Source organism: Marmota monax, unplaced genomic scaffold, assembly GCF_021218885.2.
Source record: "Marmota monax isolate L192 unplaced genomic scaffold, Marmota_monax_Labrador192_F-V1.1 WCK01_AAM20220418_F8-fsc00056, whole genome shotgun sequence".
Taxonomy (NCBI): Eukaryota; Metazoa; Chordata; class Mammalia; order Rodentia; family Sciuridae; genus Marmota; species Marmota monax.
The window spans coordinates 8,356,540-8,378,283 of NW_026695212.1; the positions used below are offsets into that span (position 1 = coordinate 8,356,540).

Sequence of the window (21,744 nt, forward strand, 5' to 3'; positions counted from 1 at the left end):
GCTTAATACTTAAAATCTAGTAAGATAAAGACAAAATAGTAAAAGCACACCCAAAAACCATATGAATATAGATGATTTTAATTATGGATTGATTTTTCTCTTATGATTTTAATTTTGAAGTTATCTGGTGGGTACCTAACATACAATCTCTCCATCTGAACTTTATGAACATTCTATAGAGAAACTATCCTCATCAAATCCAGTTACACAACTTATTAGTAAAAAGCAAAACAAAGATTCAATTCCAAAGCCTGTACTTCCACCACCAGACAAAGCTACCCATAATGTGTCAGACCCTTTAAAAGATTGTCTCCAAACTGAAGTGAAATATGATAATAAGTGTTTACCTGTAAAATTGCAAGTGCACTTTGGCATCTTCCAGTAAATATGTGCAGCTGAACTCTAAACAAAAGAGCTTCCAAAAGCTGAAAGGACAGAATATCTGATGTTTCACGTTTGGCTGCTCCCATCAGAAACTCCACCATTCTCTCACATACGTAATCTTTTTCTTCAAAGGTGCTTTCTAGGTGTAGAAACTGCCCAAAGGGGTTTCATATTATTAATCCTACTTTATAGGAATAAACTAAACCTACAAAATTTTCACATTTCATTAAGAAACTGTCTCTTATCAAATCTTCGATTTCTGCAAAAGGAAAATTATAAAAATGTATAAAACATTTTCCAGTACTATTCCCCAGATTTCCCCTTCTATCACATCTTGGGAAGTAAAATCAGTTAAAAAATTAATAACATAGATGTGCTCTCAGAATCAGTACTGAAGCAATTTCATCTCTTTCCTAAATCAATAAGTAAACTGCAGCAAAGCCATGATGGATATCCAAAAGCTCACGCTTATGATCCCATACAATGTGCATTGCTACTTAGGTATGTGTAATTATCTTTTGAGAATAGCATCTACATTCGAAATGCAAGGCAAAACAAAATAAAGATCATACAATTTCAAAAAAAAATTACATCTTTAGAATACTCTACACTATAAAATCTTGTGGTAATCAACAGCATCAATTGTGGTGACAAGCCTCCAGGACAGAAATAAAGCATCTTTATTGTGTACATGTACAAATATGTAGCAATAAATCCCACTAACAGGCATAATTATGCATCAATAAAAAAATTTTAATAAGTAAAAATGAAACACAAAAATTTTAAAAATAATAAATACAAAATAAAATCAAGAGACTAGGGCTAGGGCTCAGTGGTAGAGCACTTGTCTAGCATGTGTGAGGCACTGGGTTCGATTCTCAGCACCGCATATAAGTAAATTAATTAAGTAAAGTGGTCCATCAACAACTAAAATAAAATTTAAAAAAATAAAATCAAGCAAGCTTAACTATGCAAATCTATTTCAGCATCTAAATTCAAAGAGTAAGAACAAGCTCATTCCTTAAGGGATACAATTTTACCTATGTGGGTGTGAATTCCAGTTAGAAAGCAAATAATAAATCTGGGCCTCAGTGATGCATGACTATAGCCCCAGCTACTTGAGAGGCTGAGGTGGGAGGACTGCTCGAGTCCAGGAGTTTGAGGCTAGACTAGGCCATGTATTAAAGACCCCATCTCAAAACTAAGGAACAAAAACAATAATATATTTGTGGGATTAAGAAAGTAGCTCAGGGATAAAGTGTGTGCTTCACATATGCAAGGGCCTGGTGCCAATCCCCAGCACATTAATAAATAAACAAATAGACAGACAGATAGATAGATCTATTGCTATCAAATCTATCTATCTGAAAAAATATCTGAATCTAGTGGTTTCTGAGTTCAGCTGATAAAAGTTCAAATACTACTAAATATATATTCTCTTTTGCAAATGGATTAAGTGTGGATAAGAAATAGATCTATTGCTATCAAATCTATCTATCTGAAAAAATATCTGAATCTAGTGGTTTCTGAGTTCAGCTGATAAAAGTTCAAATACTACTAAATATATATTCTCTTTTGCAAATGGATTAAGTGTGGATAAGAAAAATCCTATTCTCTCAGAGAAAGGAAGAAATCAATTTTTTCACCAAATCTTTGTATCCTGGCAAGGTTAATATTAGTGTGAATTACAGATTAAGGTTACTTCCATAAGCAATAAAGATAAATAGTAAAAAGACCAAAATGAATAAAAAGAATAAAATGCTTCCTGACATTCATGACAACCTTCTACATGCCTTGAAATTTATAACGAAAAAAAAATTCAGATGCTTTGCAAAAACTACACATAACTTTGCTCAAACCAAAACTGTGTAAGAATAGACAGTTGTGAAATATTTAATAACTTTATATTTCTTCCTTACCAATAATGTTAACAACAACAACAAAAAAAATTCACATCTTGATTAAGTATTTTCTTCTTATGTGGCCTAAATTGGAAGTTGCTTTGAGGTTACTAGAAACTGAAAGTAAGGTTATTTATCTATATCAAGATAAAGCATATAATTTATTAAACTATATATAAATTTTTAAGATGCCCCAAAGAGTTATGAACACACAAACACACCAAACAACTATGTTATCTTTTCTACTCACAGTCCAAAAGCTCTGATAATCAGGAGCATATTCAACAGCTGTTTCACACATTTCCTGCACCTCCTCCTTGGTTCCTCTTTTTGAGAACAATCTGAGGTAATGGCACCAAATTTCTGGATTGTCCTTGTTGTTTTCCAATGCTCGAGCCAGTACATTTAAAGCAGAATCCAGGGATTCTGAACACAGTCTGTATGTTTAAAAAAAGCAGTAGGAGTGTGTTTTTAGAAAAATGCTTGAAATTTTAAATAGGTTTAATCAAATGAGCCAATTTTTAATTCCACTTTCCATCAGAACCTACCAAGAAGCCAGACAGGATCACAACAGAAATACATTAGGATTTTAAATCATATCTGTCAAAAAAAAAAAAGTTCTGATTTCTCATAGACCCAACAATTTCTTTCTTTCTTTTTTTTTAAAGAGAGAGAAAATATTTTTAATATTTATTTTTCAGTTTTCGATGGACACAACATCTTTATTTTATGTGGTGTTGAGGATCGAACCCAGCGCCCTGCGCATGCCAGGCAAGCGCATTACTGCTTGAGCCACATCCCCAGCCCCAACAATTTCTTTTTAAGTGGATGTTCAGTAAGCATTTACCCGATTAAAAACAGTGTTATAAAACCACAAAGATTATCAAGTTCAAATGTGATCTATGTCCATATTCTGCAATACCTTTTATGATTTACACTGTTTGGGAACAGGCAAAGTTAAACAACACTCTCTCAAGACCAGCTATTGCCAGCACAAAATATCAAAGCTTTCAATATAATAGTTCTTTTCAACAGTCAAGGGCTTGCTATCTCTTGGAGAAGATAATTCTCTCTCATGATTCTACTCATAAAATACTGTACAATACTTCTGGCCTCCGCTCAGTAAATGACTCAGAAGAGAAAATATGGTAACTTATCCCATCAGCATGGAAATGACACAGAAGGAAAGCTAAATAAGCACCATATTCAGGCATGGGTGGTTTAGTGGCACTCTACAGTGCTGCTTTATAAAAGCTTTTATATTAAATTTTAAGATAGATCTATCAGAGTAACCTATTGAAAAAATCCTGATTATTCTAGTTCATAATTACAGTTATAGTGCTGGGGATGTGGTTCAGTGGTAGAGCACTTGCCTAACATATGCAAGGTACTGGGTTCAATCTCCAGCACTGAAAAAAATTAATAATATAAATAAAAACACAAATATATACAATTTAAGCTGTTTCCATTACTTTAATATAATTTAAGAAATTGTTACTTGACTTTTAAAACTTCTTTTGCCACTCAGAATTTACTATTTTAATATAAACCTACTTTGAAGTAACATCATAAAAACTTTAGAATAATTTATTACCCATACACAAATATAAGATCTAAGTCTTAAATTTTCTAATGGCTTTTAAAAACAATAAAATACTTTTGTCACTGTCAAAAAATAAAGACTCAGGGCTGGGGTTGTGGCTCAGCTGTAGAGTGCTCACCTAGCATGTGGGAGGTGCACTGGGTTCGGTCCTCAGCACACATGAAAACAAATGAATAAAATAAAGTTATTGTGTCCAGCGACAAATAAAAATAATAATAATAATAATAGTAAATAAAGACTCTTCTGACACTAGGATAACCTGATTACCATAGGCAAAATAAACCTCAAATTTAAAAAATACATGTGCAATACTTTAAAGATTTGAAGCTGACCTACCCCTCATTTTGACTCAAGTACTTGTACGCAAGCTTGAGCCAAAGTTGTACATGAGAAGGATTTTCAAGTACACTTGCTTCTAAATTAGCAATGTCATCAGTTTCATTTGTAAAATATCTGACATCATCTGGAGTGACAACCGTATCCAAAGCTGGAACATTTATTTGGTTCTCTGGCTGGAAGGCTATAAGGAAAATGTCATTAGCTTTGTACTTTATCTATATAACCAAGAAAAACAACTGGTCTCATTTTTAAAAATAATCTAAAAACCTAAAGAATCTAACAACATGTAATGCGGAACAATATTAACCGAATTATATTATTAAACTGTGTGCATGTACAATTATATAACAACAAATTCCAATATTATGTATAATTATAATGCACCAATAAAAATATAGAAAAAAAGATTCTAATGACATTTAATAAATCATAGCTTAAAGTAGAGTTTTCAAACAATTTATCATCAAAACCTGGACATCTCTGAGAGTTAAAAATGGCACTATTAAAGATTACATCACATCAACAGATTAGGACTCTGTTGGTAAACTAGAATTATGGCTCCCATTTTTAATGATAAATGATATCCGATAATTCATTAGCTGTAAATTATAATTAAGAAATTAACTGAAAGTTAAAATTTATAAAGATGACTTCTACCACATCTAGGAAAGTATTGCATTAACTTAAATAAGCACATGAAAGTATAATTGGATATATAATTGGATAGGTATTTGCTAATCCACAAATAGTAAATAAATTATCCAAACTTGAAATAAGAATGCCAGATATGCTTGACAATTAGGTACCATTCATGTTATTTGTTCGTTCGTTCATTCATTCATTCATTTTGTGAGCCTACTAGATGTCAAAAAACAAACTGAAAGTAAAACAGAATACCTGTCTTCGAGGAAGGATACCAGCCAGGCAGTGGTTCTAAAATGAGAGCAGTACTATTTCCCTCACCCTACTCAAGTATTTTTGGAAATACATGAAGAGACGTGTTTACTAAGAAGCATTTCTTACATTTTCTGGACAGAGACCATAAATGTAAAACATACTTCAGCCAGGCACGGGGCACATGCTATAATCTCAGTGACTCACGAGGCTGTGCAAGTTCAAGGAGGAGTGCAAGTTCAAGGCCAGCCTCAGTAACCTATGCAACTTAGTGAGAACCTATCTTACAATAAAAAATTAAAAGGGCTGGCTGTGGATACAGCTCAGCAGTTGAGTGCCTCTGGGTTTAATCCCTGGTACTAAAAAAATAAAAAATAAAAAGAAATCCTTCAATATCAGGAACAATTCACAATGAATAACTACATTGCAAACACCAATGGCACTGTTTTTATTTATTTATTTATTTATTTACATGAGCTCTCTTATTATTATTATTTGCATTACAATTCTTAATATACCTTTATACCATAATTTATCATATCTCTGTATACAAGATATGTTGACATCAAATTCACATCTTCACATAATGGCACTGTTTTTAAAAATTTAAAAACAACAATGACATCAGTTTTAAGAAAATAAAATTTTTTTGAAAAACACTAGGCTAACAGGGCTGGGGGTATGCCTCTGGTAGAGCGCTTGCCTAGCATGCATGAAGCACTGGGTTCAATCCCCAGCACCACATAAAAATAAAAAAACAAATAAAATAAAGGTATTGTGTCCATCTATAACAAAAAAATATGCAAAAAAAAAAAACAAAAATAAAACTAGGCTAACAGATACACTGAAAGATTAGCCAAGTATTTAGATGAACCACATTTTAGGAATTCTGGATTTTAAGTTACATAACTTCTTACCATACTTAATTGGTCCTGTAGACTGTTCATCATCACTACTAAAGCTATTCTCTGACATAGGTTTTCTCCAAAACTTTGGCTTCCATTTTCTTTTATCTTTGTAGGTTGTAAATGGAGGTGCTAAAATAGACAGAAGATGGTTAACTGACATGACTAGTTTTGGTTTTTTTTAATGTTTTGAAGGCTACTCAAATAATACTTGAGTACTACTACATGTACTCTATTGTTAAAAATAACCTTCATTTTATATAAAGAACATAATGCCAAAAAACTTTGCTGTCATATGGAAACTAAAAGGTCTCTTTTAGATATACACACCTACATAGACACACACACCTACATACACAGACATACTTACTATGACCTTTACTTTCATTGATATTGCTAACAAGGAGAACAGCCATCTGGTCCATTGACATTCGATCTTTGTTTACTCCAAAAAGTTTCTCAACATATTTTTCTGAAATAAGAGAAATGCTATTTTCATTAAAAAAAAAAAAAAAAAAAAAATCAATTGCAGCAACTATAGTAATGTGAGAGTATAAAACAAAGAACAGCTTAAGAATTAAAGCATATAAAGTACTAGTCAATAACACCAATGACCTTTGAGAGGGCAAGGCTTACATTGCCTTAACTACTACAGCAAATTCTACCACATTCTATATCCAATTTGAACTAACAAAAAAAAAAAAGTATTTCCTAAAATGAAATTTAAATAAAATAAATTTTAAGTCCCACACTAGGAATGATAATAACAGATTCAGTGCATTTATCATCATTCTAGATTGTGACAACACTAAATTAGTAAATATCAATTAATTCCCTCATGGTTTATTAATTGGCACCAAAATCTGAAGAAAAACTTAACAAAGCTTGCTTCTCACAATGACTGACAGTAATCTATACTTTCTACAATGTCAAAGATGTTTCTATTGAATTATATAATTTGAAATTATACCATCTTAACTTCCAGTCTGCCTCTATTTTTACTTTTCTTATTAGAGCTTTATAGTTACACCCTGCCTGCCCCACTTTTTTTTTTTTTTTTTGGATACTGAGGATTGAATCCAGGGGAGCTCAACCACTGAGCAACATCCCCAGCCCCTTTTTATATTTCATTTAGAGACAGGGTCTTGTTAAGTGCCTCGCTAATTTGTGAGGCTGGCTTTGAACTCACAATCCTCCTGCTTCAGGCTGCCAAGTTGCTGGGATTGCAGACATGTGCCACTATGCCCGGCTCTACACTGCCCCTATTTTTAACAATAAATAAAAATAGGGTTCTAAGTTTAAAACTCATTAGTAAAATGTCTATACAAATAGGTCAATATTTTCTTCTAAATAAACTGAACATGACCTCTGTCCAAAGATCTCTCTGTAATGATGGAAATGTCTTAAATCTCTGCTGTCCTATTGGTAAACACTTGCCACACATGGCCACCGAAATATGGCCAGTGTGACTTAGGAAGTAAATTTTATTTTTATTTAATTTTAATTAATATAAACTTAAAGAGCAACATGTGGTTAGTGGTTACTATACTGCATGGAGAAAAATCTAAAAGTGCCATAGGTGAATGTACTGAATTATTACAGTTATTTAACAATGTCAACAACAACTGTTTTATATAAAAGTTCATATTTTCTAAACTCAAATTTTCACTTAGGGGAAAAAAAAGAAGTCCTTAAAAACCTGCTGCAGAAGCAATTTCTTCATCAGTGCTTGTCTCTGAACAACCAATCAAAGACAAATTATATGACAGAATGTCCTGGAATAGCTGTTTTCGGCTAAGTGTGTAGTCTTGAGTATGCTGCCTAAAATAACAGAAAGATAGTACACATATCAAAGTTAAGCAACAAAGACCTTCTTTTAAATTATTAAATGTTCACAAATAAAACCTACTCACCACTGACAATCATCATCATTACATGTTCCTGTTAAGTCGAAACGGCAGAAACACTGATCCGGTTCAATCATATTACTGTATGATACTGAGCTTAAAGGAAGTTTTTCCTTTGTTCGATAATATGGACTAAATCTAAGAAGAATGAACAGCCACATTATGTTCCATAATGTCCTTTAGAAAACTAGAAAAATTTAAACTTTTCTTTCTCAGTTAAAATTTCTGTGCTTTGAGCATACTATTTTGCTAATTAAATTACTAGCAAAATAAATTCTAGAAACAATATAAAGTGGTAGGAATAAGATACTTTTATACTGGGAACATAAAAGATTTGAATAGAAGATAAAAAAAAAACAACATTCTAAGAGTAGTGTTTGTTTACCACATAAAATGCTATAGAATATTGGTATTTCTTGTACACATTACTAGCCAAAATATATAAAACCAGGAAGAGTCCATACTACCTAGTTGGTGCTCTACAAGTTTACCAAAAAACAAACAAACAAAAAAACCCATTAACAGTTACACAACTTCTAGTAGTCTGAAACAATTTTATACAATATCCTACAGAGTTAACCTTCTGAGAATGTCAATCAATCGGATAAAGGCTAACTAATGCACTAATTGGATTAAAGAGGAGAATAATTCAAAACTCAAAATTAAAAATTCTTACAAGACCCCAATTATTTTTCCTAAAACCCTTAAATGATAGAAATCCAGAATCCACATTCTATCAGCAGCCAGAAACTGGATTAAGTAAGAACTGATAAACCAAAGAGTTAGCTAAGCCTCCACTTCCTGTTAAGGTTCAAATACAATAGCAAGACATTTTATTTTCCCTAAAAGGACAAGTCCATTTTTCAGTGGCCATAATTCCATTTTTTTTCTTTATCATCAAATATTTAAGGTAAAATATTATGAGAACCAAGAAAATTGAAATTCAAGCTTATCTTTCTTTTATACCTGTAGGACTTAAAAACTAGAAGAGGACTATGGTAGGGACTAAAAGGACATGGTTTTACTTCTGTTGTTTTACTCTGTGCTGTGACAAAATCCACATCCAAAGAAATCTCCTACAAAACAAACAAACAAAAAAACAATAATTCTATTAAGGCAAATAAAGGTATGTTAATTCTAGATTTTATAAAGAATATGAAATGTTCACTTACCTGACCACACAAAATTTTTTCTGTAATGCCTGTGGTGGTTTTTAAAATCAACTGCTTTAAGCTGTCAGCTTTTGAGTATAATTTTTGCAATTCACCAATTTTTAACCCTAGGAAAAGTTCTGGCTTTTCAACAGTATTTTTAATAAATTTATTTATACATTCTTTGTTAGGTGTATCAGTATGCTTAAGATTAGGTTTAGTAAAAGCATTAGACTCTAAGAAAGATCTTCTTCGTTCTCTGTTTGAGCCAGACAAGATTTCATCATCACCATCATTTTCTTCAGTGTCCAGGGTTAATTTATCTTGTGTCAGATCATGAAGCGAGGGTTGAGGTAAAGAAAATTCAGGTTCTTCTTCCACAACTGGAGCAATGTTTTGTTGTTCCTTTGCTTTAAGGGCTCGGGCTTCTTTTAATTTTTGAATTTTCAGGGCATATTCATACTCTAGCTTTTGTAATCGTCTTTTTTCCATAGCAATTAGTTCTGCTGAATGCTTTCTTGGACTGGATATTGGAGAATTGTCCAGTCTCATCATTTTATTTGGCTGAGGGAGAAAAATTATATAAATATTTTACATTCCTGCGATTTTATAAACAATTTCTAGCAAGATAACTGTGCTATCCCAATAATACACCTGCCAAAATTACTTAGCTAATAAGAGAATAAAACAGTTCAATATTAACTTTTCAGCAGTTTTGCTAGCTAATCTATGATATACAAAAAACTAAAGGCAAAAGACAAAAATAAATGAAAAATAAGCATCAAAAAAATGTGGATGATATTTAAAACCAGCTTTAATCTTATTCTCATTGAATTTGCAGGAATAAGTTTGAATTATTTTACATATCTCTTAGCCTCAGAAGTATCATAAAAATCTTCTGCTTTCCAAAAATATTTCTATAAGCAACTTACTCCAAGGCGATCTTGTTCCAGTTTACGTTTTCCTATTTCTTTACTAGCCACTGCCTTTGCCCGAGCAAGCTCTTCTCCGTATTTCAGAGTCAAAGCTTTCTTAATTGTAACACGTTGCTGAACTTTGTGAATCTGAAAATACAAAAATTTCAAGATATAAATGAAAATCTTGGGAGAGGAAATATTTTCTCAAACATAGCAGCTTTAGGGTATTAAATTGAAAGGAAAAGGAAAAAAAAAACTATTCCAAAATTATGTCTCAATGAAAAACTAAAGTTTACACATATTTTGATGGCTTTATTAAAAAGAAAGAGAGGGGGACCATTACTTGTTCTTGAAGCTTCTTCAAAAACATTTTGTTAACACTGAGAATTTTCTCAGTTGCTTGAAGCTGTTCTGTAAGTTTTGTGATTTTTGTTTCAGCATTTCGAACAGATTCTTTCTTCTTGGCTTCTTGCTGTACTAGATTCTTTAAAACAGATTCGTCTTTCATCAAGAGAATCCTAAGTGGAGAATAACAAAATTCTTAACAATGTTTTCTAAACTAGCAGACTAACACCATCAAAACAAAAATTTCAAAGCAGCAACATATTTTATAAAACATTACTTTGATGTGCAACTGAGAACATAAAGGGATAAATATTTTTATTTTCATCAATCACACAGGTATTCAAATAGGCAATAGCATTTTATGAAAACAACCACAGAACTGATTGTTTTAAGAAATGGGCACAGTTAATATAAATTGCAACTGAAAAGCTTACACTAAATGTTCAAAGTTGGTTGAATCTGACTCTATAAGGAACCTCATGAGAATTTGAGAAAGTTGCTATGTTTAGCTTCATTAATACACATACACCACAAAATCTAATAAACATAATTAAGTACATTTAATTAACTTATAAATCTCTAACGCATTTTATCCAAAGCAAGGATACAAAGAAGGAAAGTCTAATCTTTAAATATCACAGATACACAGAAGTTTTGGACTAAAAAAAGTAAAAACAAAACAAAAAAACAAATTTATGGATATGAATAAACTTAAAATAGATTTTGGACCTTTTAAACTACTGAACATCATGTTTAAAAAAATAAAAAAAGAATATCTTCCCCACAAAGACCAAATTCAACAATCACAACTACTGACATTAGAATGAAACATAAAAACAGAGACTATTTAATAGAAAGGATGGAGGCAGAAGGAAATATGCATGTGCATAAAGAGTCTTAAAAACACTTTTTGTTTGTTATAAAAGTTATCAGTCTAACAAGCAGGATTTTTCTTTTAGTTGTACATAAAATGATGTCACATCTTACATATACAGTAGTGCAAGAAAATATCCAAAACTGAGTATAAACTCTATTTTTAAATGTATTTTATTTTGTTCTGAATACTTATTATCTAAGGTCTTGCTCAAAAATGGAAAATGCACCTGTATATTTAATAAAACCTTATATATTCACTATCTCCTTAAGACGGCTATAATGCCTTATAAAAACATCCCAAATTACCTTCTTTTCATAATTTAAGAAAAACTACCAAGGTGGCTATAATGTTAGAAATGAGGCTATAAATTCTACTCCTTTCTCCTTAATTAACTACAGATGAACAAACTTCTAGTGGTTGTTTTTAAAGTTAATTCATCACTGCACTTTTTGCTATTGTAGTTTAAAATTCAACAACTGGTCGGTTACTAAAAAGTCCTATTATTTTTGCATAAAACCCCACTTTTATATTGCAAACCTAAAAGCAGACTAACAGAACAAAGCTCAGAAATACTGAGGGTAATTAAAACAATGTTGTTTTGCATCAGCTGATGATGTCAGGGTGGTTAGAGTGAGAAAAATATATAAAAAGATACACTTATTTCTAAGAAAAAAGGGTTAATTAATTCAAAATGAGCCTTTCATTTTCAGGTTTTGTTTTGTTTTACATTACTGGGGAGAGAGCGCAGGGACACTTTACCACTGAGTTCTATCTCCAGCCCTTTTTAAAAATTTTTGAGACAGGGTCTTGCATGTCACTGAGGCTGGCCTCAAACTTGGTGATACTCCTGCCTCATCCTCCCTATTAGCCAGGATTACAGGTATGCATCACCACACATGGCCATACAAGTGAATTCTATAATCGACATGTTACTCCTGAGAGGTTTTACACATATTCTCAGCAATAGCAATTTCACAAAATGCATAAGAAGATCATAACTTCATTTTCACTTCATAAAAATACCACAATTTGACCAATGTATCTTACTGAAATTTTTCCAACAATCAAAGCTTACCTTTAATAATAAAAATGCACTTTCAATGAAATAGTTTTTAAAATATGACAGAGATTTTGAAGAAAACTTCCCAAAGAAGGGTTTTAGAAATGCTTGTAGTGATGAGTAAGCCAGGTATAAATCCAAAAAAGATAAAAATACCAAGTCCTCAAAGAAAAATTATTAAAAATGTTAATTCTAGTAATTTATGTATAATTCAATAAAATGAAACACTTCTATAATTCTACCAAGTGTAAGAATTTGTAATCCTATAATATGCTTATTTATGACATACATCACAAAAATATATCCCTCTTAATATAGGAACATTTAGAAATGAAGCATGTAATCAGATGATAAGACTCACCTGTGTTTTTTAAGTTTGGCCTCTGCATCTGAAACCTGCTTAGTTACCATTGCTATTCTGCCAATTCCGTCAATTTCCACATCAGAATTTGCTGGTGATGATGAACTTGTCTTCAACTGATCTGATTTAATCAAACGCTGCTTCTCACGACTAAAATAATATAGATGCATTATACCAAAAAATAAACTGAGGCTATTTTTCTTTAAATCATATTTCAAAAAATAAAAATATTAATCATATTAATTATAATGATGACTCATTTGCACTCAAAGTTGATAGTGTAGTTCTTTTCTGACTGCTTTTATCTTTTCCTAAGATATCTCAGTGCCTCACTGCATTTAACTCTAAAGATGATCATCTGGCTCCCCCATCTGTGTAAGTCATAAAAACATGAACTTTAGGATGAAAATCACCTAATTTTCCAGCATCAATAACGTTTATATAGACAAAAGGAAGTTTGGTTAACAGCATCTATTTTAAAGCTGAATTACATAAAATGCCACTTACTTGGCAATCTCTTCCTTTAACAATCTATATTCAATCTTCTTTTCTTCAGGCAAAGCTTCAGGTGTTCGCAAAGGATCATTTTCTTTTTCAGATTTTGGAGGTACTTTCGGTTTTGAAGCTTGCTAAAACATATTTGAAGTTAACCAGATCAACAGTTGTTCAAAGACCCATGCAAGATTTACATTTTGCATTGCAACTCAGTATATACTAACATATTTAGAAATAATTTAATATCTTCACCATTTTCTATTAACTTTAAAAAAAAAACAATGCTGGTTATTAACTACCCAATCAATTTATAGTCCACCAAATACTCAAGACCTAATGTTTGAAAATCATTTAACTAAATCATATCTAAACAATTATTGCAGCTGAAAAAAAGATAAACACTGTATTTTAAACATACCTTAATAAAAAATTGTCTGGTTAACATAATTAAATTCCAAAATAAATTTCCTTACTACACAGGATAATTACTCAATTTTACTGTATTGAATAGGGAATAGTTAATTGGAAACACACAGAGGGGATTTACACGTTTCATTATATAAAGTACACATAAAGAGCACAAATACTTTTTTCCACAAATAAATGTATTAAAATTGTTTAACTCTTAAGATCTAATTTTCAGGAAAAAATAAAAATTTTAATGACTATGGACAAATTCTCTTTCTTTTCTCCTTTCATTATAGCACTTACCTCAGCAGTTCGTCTAGCTTCTTTAATCATGGACTCTAATCCACCAAAAACACTATTTGTTGACTTGGAAGCCTCTCCATCAGATTCACTATCATCTGAATCATTTAGTGTTACAACCACTGATTTATGCTTTGGAAGCTACAAAGACAATGAATTTATTACTTTAGATAATGAAAGTCTATTCTTCCAACAATTAGGCATGTGGTCTTGGACAAATCATTTAACCTTTGGATTTCAATACACAAAAATAACAAATGACTTCAGGTAGGTAGTGTCTGGCTCTTTTCAGTTATATTAAATAATTACTGTGTCCCAGTCCACCAGTACTGGCTATATGCCAAAAAAAATTAAATATTCTATATTTTAAGTCTTTCCAGACATTACTATGATCATCTTCCTCATTAACTTTTATCTTTCTTTAAATAATCATAATGCAGCTAAGTGGTAGAGCACTTCCCTATCATAGATAAGGCCCTTGGTTTAATTCTCAACACTACAAATAAAACAAAGAATCATAATGCCATCTAAATTATTTCCCAAACACACTATCACCAAATAAACTAGACAGTGGGGAACAGGACAGCAACCTTCATACAAATTCCTCACAGGTCATTTGAATAAAAGTAACATTTGTATTTGTTTTTACCGAGATAACAGTTCGTGGAAGACGAGGTCCTCTATGAAACTTTGGATTCTGTATTCTGGGCTGAGATACTGTATTAATACTGACTATTGATAGATTGCTTCTTGGCACAGGCTGTGAATTATTCAGAAGTGGAGGTGAAGGTGGGTCACTATTACTGGATGTTTCCTAAACAAGGAAGAGATTTGAAATACTTCTAAATAAAAAGACATTCTGTCATCTTTAAAGTCCTCAAATATATTATTACACTTATCCCTACTTTGCTGAAAAGCCTAATAAATTCCAAATAATCAGAAAAAAAGGTAGGACTATCTTAAATGAAGCTCAATGGCACCACCTAGAGGTTCAGGTTCCTAAATTACCTCAGGCTTAAAAGCTCTTTTATTTGCTAGAGATTTAAGCAGCTCTTCTCGAAGTAGCATTTCTTCCTCCTCTTCCTCATCTGCAAAGGGTGGTTTTGGAGGCTGTTCTGGATCTTCAGGTGGGAGAGGTGGCAAAGGTGGCAGAGGAGGTAGAGGATCAAGAGAAACACACAAGCCCTCTACATAAGGCTGGCTCAAAGGTGGCATAGACTATAAAAAAAAAAAAAAAGAATAATTAAATGTAAATTTATCAACACCAAATGTTTATCTGAAGCAATTAAATTAGAAAAAAGCAAACCTTATATTATTATTTTAGCTGTCAGTGCAAAACCAACCCAGATTTCAACATCAACTATGAAAATGTATTATTTTTGCAATTTAAAAAAAAATCAATATTTGAAACATTTATAAACTTCAAGGTAATTATACAAAACTCTCTGTTCTTAGTCTTATCTCCACTTAATACTCTAGAAGATACAGGAATTAAATTATATAGTGCTGAGATTGGGGATGTAACTCAGTGATAAAGTACATGGGTTCTCTCCCCAGCACCCCCACATACACCAAAAAGGGCCCACTTCATACAGTGTTGTTTTTTCTAGATGAAAATAAGTAGAAACATCAAAACCAAAAATCTTATATAATCCGTAAATAAGAATTAAAATCATAAAATTTTAAGAATTAAAAACTAAAATTAGGAACCAAAGTGAATCCAGAAATAACAGTTCAGGGTAACTTAAAAGTCAAGAAGAATCACCACTACTCTCTTAAATCCTTATAAAATGGATTTTTAGAGTTTATCCATAAAGGAAACTAATTTCACACAAATGATTCCCTGAGTTTGGAATCATTTTTGCTTCAGAGAGCTTTTAGTAATTCTCTTGATATTTAGCTCATTCATTTCCCACTTCCCAAAACAAAACATTTCAAGGAAGAAAAAAAAATGTAATTTTTGTCTCTCTCTCTGCTCTAATATTCCCCTCACTCACTAGCATTCTAGGAAGACACCAGAGCTCTACCTAGGAAATGAAAAATGAAAAGGTCCCTCTTACCTAATGAAAATCTCTAGGTTCTCTCAATCTAGAAATTACTTCAGAACTTTTACTTTGTGATTCCCTCACTTTCTTTTTAATTTTTTTCCTTTTCCTAATTGTTTAATGGAATTGATAGTTCTTTTAAGAGGAAGACAGAGAAAAGAAATTAACTTCCATAGGCAATGCTTTTGCTATGTTTTCAAATTAAAAATAACTGTATTCGGGGCTGGGGAAATACCTCTCAGTTGGTAGACTGCTTGCCTTACATGCACAAGGCCCTGGGTTTAATCCCTAGCACCACAAAAAATAAACAAATAAATAAAATAACTGCTTTCATCAAAAGAGAAGGAACAGAATTAATATTTGGAAGCATCCTATCCACCTTTAAATGCCAATTTCTGGGGAAAAAAAAAGATAATCTGTACAACAGATGATTGAGCCAAGGGGTGCTCTACCACTGAGGTACAACCCCAGGCCTTGCTATTTTGAGACAGGATCATGTTAAATTGTGGAGCTGACTTCAAATTTTTAATCCTCCTGCCTCAGCCTCTCAAGTTGTCAGGATTATAAGTGTACACTATTGCACCCAACTATGATTTTGATTTTTTAAGCATTCTCCAAACCTAACCATTCATGTCAGTTCTTTGAAATACTTTAGAAAAGACATAAGACACACAATAATTTTCTTAGAAATAATTATCAATTCAAACTTACAGAAACCTGAGGTGGTGGGGGCAAAGAAATAGATGGTGCTGAAGAAAAATACCCCAATGAACATTCAGAGAAGAATGGTGGTTGTACTGGTGAAGGTGCTATAAAAAAATTTTTTTTGGTAAGAGTTTAGTAACATAAATACTTAACATAAACATAGTAAATGCATGTTTGAAGAAATATAAGTATATATTGGTAGAGTGAAAATTATAGTTCATTAATCCCTGATAAAAATCAGAATTACCACAAGTTTTCTACCCATTTAAAACTGTCATATCACCCTAAAGTCAAGCATTCACATTAAGCTGATCAGACCCTCATAACTCACACTTTGTTCCACTTTTACTCATAACTCTCTTTGTTCCCCTATTCAGCTAATGATAGCAGGAAACAGCATGCTAAAAAACGTACTTTTTCTCCTTAAAAAACATTCTTTTTAAGAAATAATGAAAAGAAAAATTCCTTTGAATCCTGCCCAAGTATTGTCCTACCAGCCAAAAAAAAAAAAAAAAAGCTAGAAATAACAACTACTTAAACATTAAAAAAAAAAATTTTTTTTTAGTTCTAGTTGGACACAATGCCTTATTTTTTTTTTAAATTTATTTGTATGTGGTGCTGAGGATTGAACCCAGCGCCTCACACATGCCAGGCAAGCGCTCTACCGCTTGCCACAACTCCAGCTCCCACCTACTACAACATTTAACCCATTTTTTCACATTCTAGATTAAACGAATATTTCCTGTTTAACCCACTTGTCTCACAAGTCAGTATAGACATTATCCACATGCCTTAAATGGGGTTGACTGGAGGCCCAAATCTGAATATGTACCCATTTTAAGAACACTGTACTTCTTAAAAGTGTAAGTGCTTATATTAATACAGTAAAAAGTTAAAATCTGGCAAAGCTGAAGTTATGTTCTCTGTATAAATTTTTAAGAACAATTTAAAATGCACAGATCATAAAGCTGTTTAATGAAATACAAGAATATTAATAATATTGTCAGTATTGGGAATTGCAGTGAATCATCTCCAAGAATTTGAAAACAAGAAAATTAAAAATTGACCAAAGAGAAGTAAATTATAAAATAAAAACACAATCTAACCAGCCTAAAACAATAATCTAAAAATGAGTACTTTTGATAAACATTACCTAAATCATATGCATTTTATTTTCTCTCTAGCCTACACATATACCAGAGTCAAATTCCAGTTTTGATACAGTCTCAAAATATGCCACAAGGAGAAATACACTGAGCAATCAAGTGATCTTCCAAGTACTCCAGTTCCTGGAATGCCAAATTTGACTCAGATGTGTTTTAAATTATTAAAAGAACAGGTTTCTCACAGCCAATCACCACTGAACCTCAAAAAAGCCAAGTCTCCCCTAGTCCTCAAAAACAGAGACAATGCTAGCCTATGCAACCTAATTAAGATAGAGCACTGACCAATCTGACTAGTTTAAATGAATATTTCCTCTTTATCCCACTTGTCTCACCAGTCAGTATAGACATTATCTACATGCCTTATATGGGGGTTGACTAGAGGCCCAAATCTGAATATATACCCATCTTAAGAACACTGTACTTCTTAAAAGTGGTATACAGTAAAAAGGTCAAAATCTGGCAAAACTCAAAGTATGTTCTCTGTATAAATTTTTAAGAACAATTTAAAATGTAAAGATCATAAAGCTGTTTAATAGAAATACAAGAGTATTAATAATATTGTTCTAACTAGTCTTTCCACTCCAAAATCCTATAAAGCATCATCACTAGAAATATAGGAAGTTTAAAATCATTAACAATTTTCTTTTTCTTTTTTTAATATTTTTTAACTAAAGCAGAAAGAATCTTGGTTCTAAAGATAAAGGGGTGGCTGTTGTTGTTTTAAGAGTCATAGTCTCATCATTTCCACAATCTTCACTTTTTAGATCAAACTGTTAACATAGAGTTTAAACAATCCTTTTCCTTTAAAGGCTATCTAGAATGAAACACTTGGGAATAAAAGATTAATATACATTTGAGGTTTACTGAACATTAAATGTCTATGGTTATACAACTCATTAGCAAATCTTATTTTCATTATACATTTCTTTCATAGTTTTACATAATGACCATTCTTTAATAATTATGAACAGGAAAATGTTTCAAATTTTGGATCATACCTGGAGAATTGGTTTCACTATCTGTATCCATAGCAACTTCTTCATAGTTATCATATTGATATATGCCTCCTCCACTATCAGTAGGTTGCTTATCTAAGGATCGCCTCAGGTCAGGATCTGATGACTAAGTATACAACATGTTTTTCTTAGTTTCAAAGCATTTTCTGTCTTAGGCTATTATTAGACTATAAATCATAAAAGAACTGATAATTATCTTCTAGGGAACAGTATTAAAAAATCATGGTTCAGTTAGGTCTCCTACCATATCAGATTTGGGAAATCCAATCTACAGGACAGGTACACTCCAGTGGATGCTTTATAAACATGGCACTAGACAGAAAATGAACTCTAACAGACGAAATTTCCCATAGTTAGCTGAGCCACTAAATAATGAGCTATTCCTCTATAAAATAAGATCACATCGAATGAAAGGGGGGATGAGAATAAGACAGAAGAATGAATCGGATATAACTTTCCTATGTTCATGTATGAATACATGATCAATTTAACTCCACATCATGCACAACCACAAGAATGGGAAGTTATACTCCATGTATGTATAATATGTCAAACACAGTCTTTGGTCATATATATCTAAAAGGAACTACAAAAAAGATCACCCCAAGTATTTTTGTTTTGTTTTGTTTTCAGTACTGAGGATTGAACCCAGGGACACTTTGTCACTGAGCTACATTCCTTTTTCTATTTTTTATTTTTAAGACAGTGTCTCCGTAAGTTGCTGAGAATGGCCTTGAACTTGCAATCCTGTCTCAGGCTCCCAACTTGCTGGGATTGCAGTTATGTGCCACCATGCCTGTCAACATCAAGCTCTTTAAAACTTAAGGCTTCTCTTTGTGAATAAATGTCAGTTTTATGTCATCAAGAATTGTATTATGATGTGAATCTGCAATCTGTGTATGGGGTGAAGGTGGGAGTTCATAACCCACTAGAATCAAAGTGTGGAATATGACATGTCAAGAAATTTGTAATGTTTTGAACAACCCACAATAAAAAATTAAAAAAAAAAAAAAAAAAAGAATTGTATTAGAATGTTTCCCCCAAATTATTATGTTTAATAATTATGTATAAAGTAATAATATCTGAAAACTATAAACTCTGGGTTAATGTGTTTGTGTATATGTGTTGTTTTCTGCTTAAAATGTTTGGCTCACAGTGACAGCCCTACAAACTAAAAACTAGCAAAACCTGTACAGATGGAAATAAAAGGACAATGTAAAACTAATCCTTATCTCCAGTGAAAGACTATATCAAAGTACTTTGTAAAAATTCAAAGTACGAAAATTCATTATATTTCTTGCTTAAGTAAACCTAACTCCTATCTCCCTGCAATTAAAAAACTCTTACTTTTTAATTTCCTCTATTTTTCATTATAAACGTACATTCATAAGTATTCTTTAAGCACAAAATTCCAAAAAACCCATCACTGATACTAGCATTAGATCAATATAAAATCTCCAGTAAACTTCCTAACACATAAAGACAGATACTTTCATTGACTTATACACAGTAATGCATAACAAACACTAAATGACTAAATACAAAACAGCCACAAGCACTAAAGTAATTAATTACATGATGATTTAAAACAGCCAATTTAATTAATCATGAAATACTTCTCATTCTACATTACTGAACAATGAAAAATTAATAAAATCCTATACTTAAGAAACAATCATTTCCAGAATACGTCCTCACCACAATTTAATCTTGCTTTCTTCTAAGTAGGAAGTGATCAAAAAGCTAAAAGCAGTCTTTGATAGCCAAAATTTTATCTTGTCATTTCTTCTACTATTAATATCTGTGAGTACAAAAGATTCATTCCCAATCATACCTTCTTTCCTCCCTAAGAGATATTTATAAAGAATCTCTAACACAAGCTACTTAGTTTCACTTAGTTAATTTTTGAGTCTATGAAACAAGACCATAAGGACACTTATATCGTTTTATATTTTTGCATTCCTTACTTTACTTCTTGATCTCCTCTTTCCACCAACCAATTTCATGAATCGATTGTACTGCTCTTCCTGATTTGAGAGATCTCGAATCTTTCTGATTTCTTCTTCTCTTTTCCTTCTCTCTTCTTCTTCAGCTTGTTTCCGCTGATCCTCTTCTTTCTGTCTTTCCTGTTCTTTTTGTTGTTGCAGTTTCTTCCACGCCTTTGTTTGCTGCTTCCTCAATGCCTGTTTTGCTTTAAATGAAAAATACACAAACATCAGGTGCTAAAAGAGCTTTTAAATGTTTTCATTATCACTGACCCATGTATACAATTGCTCCTCTAAGTTCTGTTTTTACAAGACTGTCCTTTACTTTAAAACCTTAAAATTCCCCAAACTCAAAACTTTCTAAATGAAAATCCAGAAACTAATGATGCATGAATTCAATTAAAAGAATTTAATAAAAATAATTACCTGTTGTGCTAACTTTTTTGGCCGAATGTGTTTTTGTACTGGTTTTAACTTTTTGCTGTACAGTTTTTGTCTTAGTCAATTTTTCTTTGCTTTCTTTCATCACCTGCTGTTCTTTCTGTTGCCATTTTTTACTGGCTGACTGAAGAGCCAAAAGTCGAAGTTGTAACTCAGATAGCTCCTCTTCATCTTCACCGAGCTTCTTTAAAAACAAAATTAAAAAAAAAAAAAAAGTTAAAATATTTAAACAGTTAAATATTTAAACAGTTAAAACATTTAAATTCTATTACTTAATAAACATTTCATCAAGTCAAATTGATAACAAGATTAAAATTTAAAGTTAGTTTTCAGGCAAATATTTAAAAGGCAACTAATTTACTTCCCATTGCTCAAGATCCTAACTAAATTTCTATAACCCAGAAAAGATCAATGAGTGGAGGCTTTTGTGCATATATTTAAATATGTAGGATTGGAAGAAGAGAGTACAAGTGACAGAAAAGGATGCTGTATAAAGGAAAAGTTGTGAGTTAGACATGAGCATTTATAGGGCTACCCAA

At 31.9% G+C, this 21,744-nt stretch overlaps 1 protein-coding gene across 2 annotated transcripts in view; it reads right to left on the reverse strand.

Moving 5' to 3' along the window:
• Positions 1-21,744, reverse strand: part of Zfc3h1 (zinc finger C3H1-type containing) — a 48,600-nt gene that overhangs the window by 13,047 nt on the left and 13,809 nt on the right. The window contains exons 4-23 of one of the 2 annotated variants that reach the window (XM_046430669.2): positions 21,191-21,386; positions 20,747-20,970; positions 18,762-18,885; positions 16,604-16,701; positions 14,856-15,065; positions 14,497-14,661; positions 13,851-13,988; positions 13,152-13,273; positions 12,645-12,794; positions 10,345-10,519; positions 10,017-10,148; positions 9,106-9,648; positions 8,900-9,009; positions 7,940-8,071; positions 7,726-7,847; positions 6,397-6,498; positions 6,039-6,158; positions 4,225-4,408; positions 2,536-2,722; positions 348-536 (exon numbers count right to left, since the gene is read on the reverse strand). In XM_046430669.2, coding sequence (XP_046286625.1) covers positions 348-536; positions 2,536-2,722; positions 4,225-4,408; positions 6,039-6,158; positions 6,397-6,498; positions 7,726-7,847; positions 7,940-8,071; positions 8,900-9,009; positions 9,106-9,648; positions 10,017-10,148; positions 10,345-10,519; positions 12,645-12,794; positions 13,152-13,273; positions 13,851-13,988; positions 14,497-14,661; positions 14,856-15,065; positions 16,604-16,701; positions 18,762-18,885; positions 20,747-20,970; positions 21,191-21,386 — 3,423 coding nt within the window. Of the gene's footprint in view, positions 1-347; positions 537-2,535; positions 2,723-4,224; positions 4,409-6,038; positions 6,159-6,396; positions 6,499-7,725; positions 7,848-7,939; positions 8,072-8,899; positions 9,010-9,105; positions 9,649-10,016; positions 10,149-10,344; positions 10,520-12,644; positions 12,795-13,151; positions 13,274-13,850; positions 13,989-14,496; positions 14,662-14,855; positions 15,066-16,603; positions 16,702-18,761; positions 18,886-20,746; positions 20,971-21,190; positions 21,390-21,744 lie in introns of both variants that reach the window. The other variant, XM_046430668.2, reaches the window with a different exon arrangement.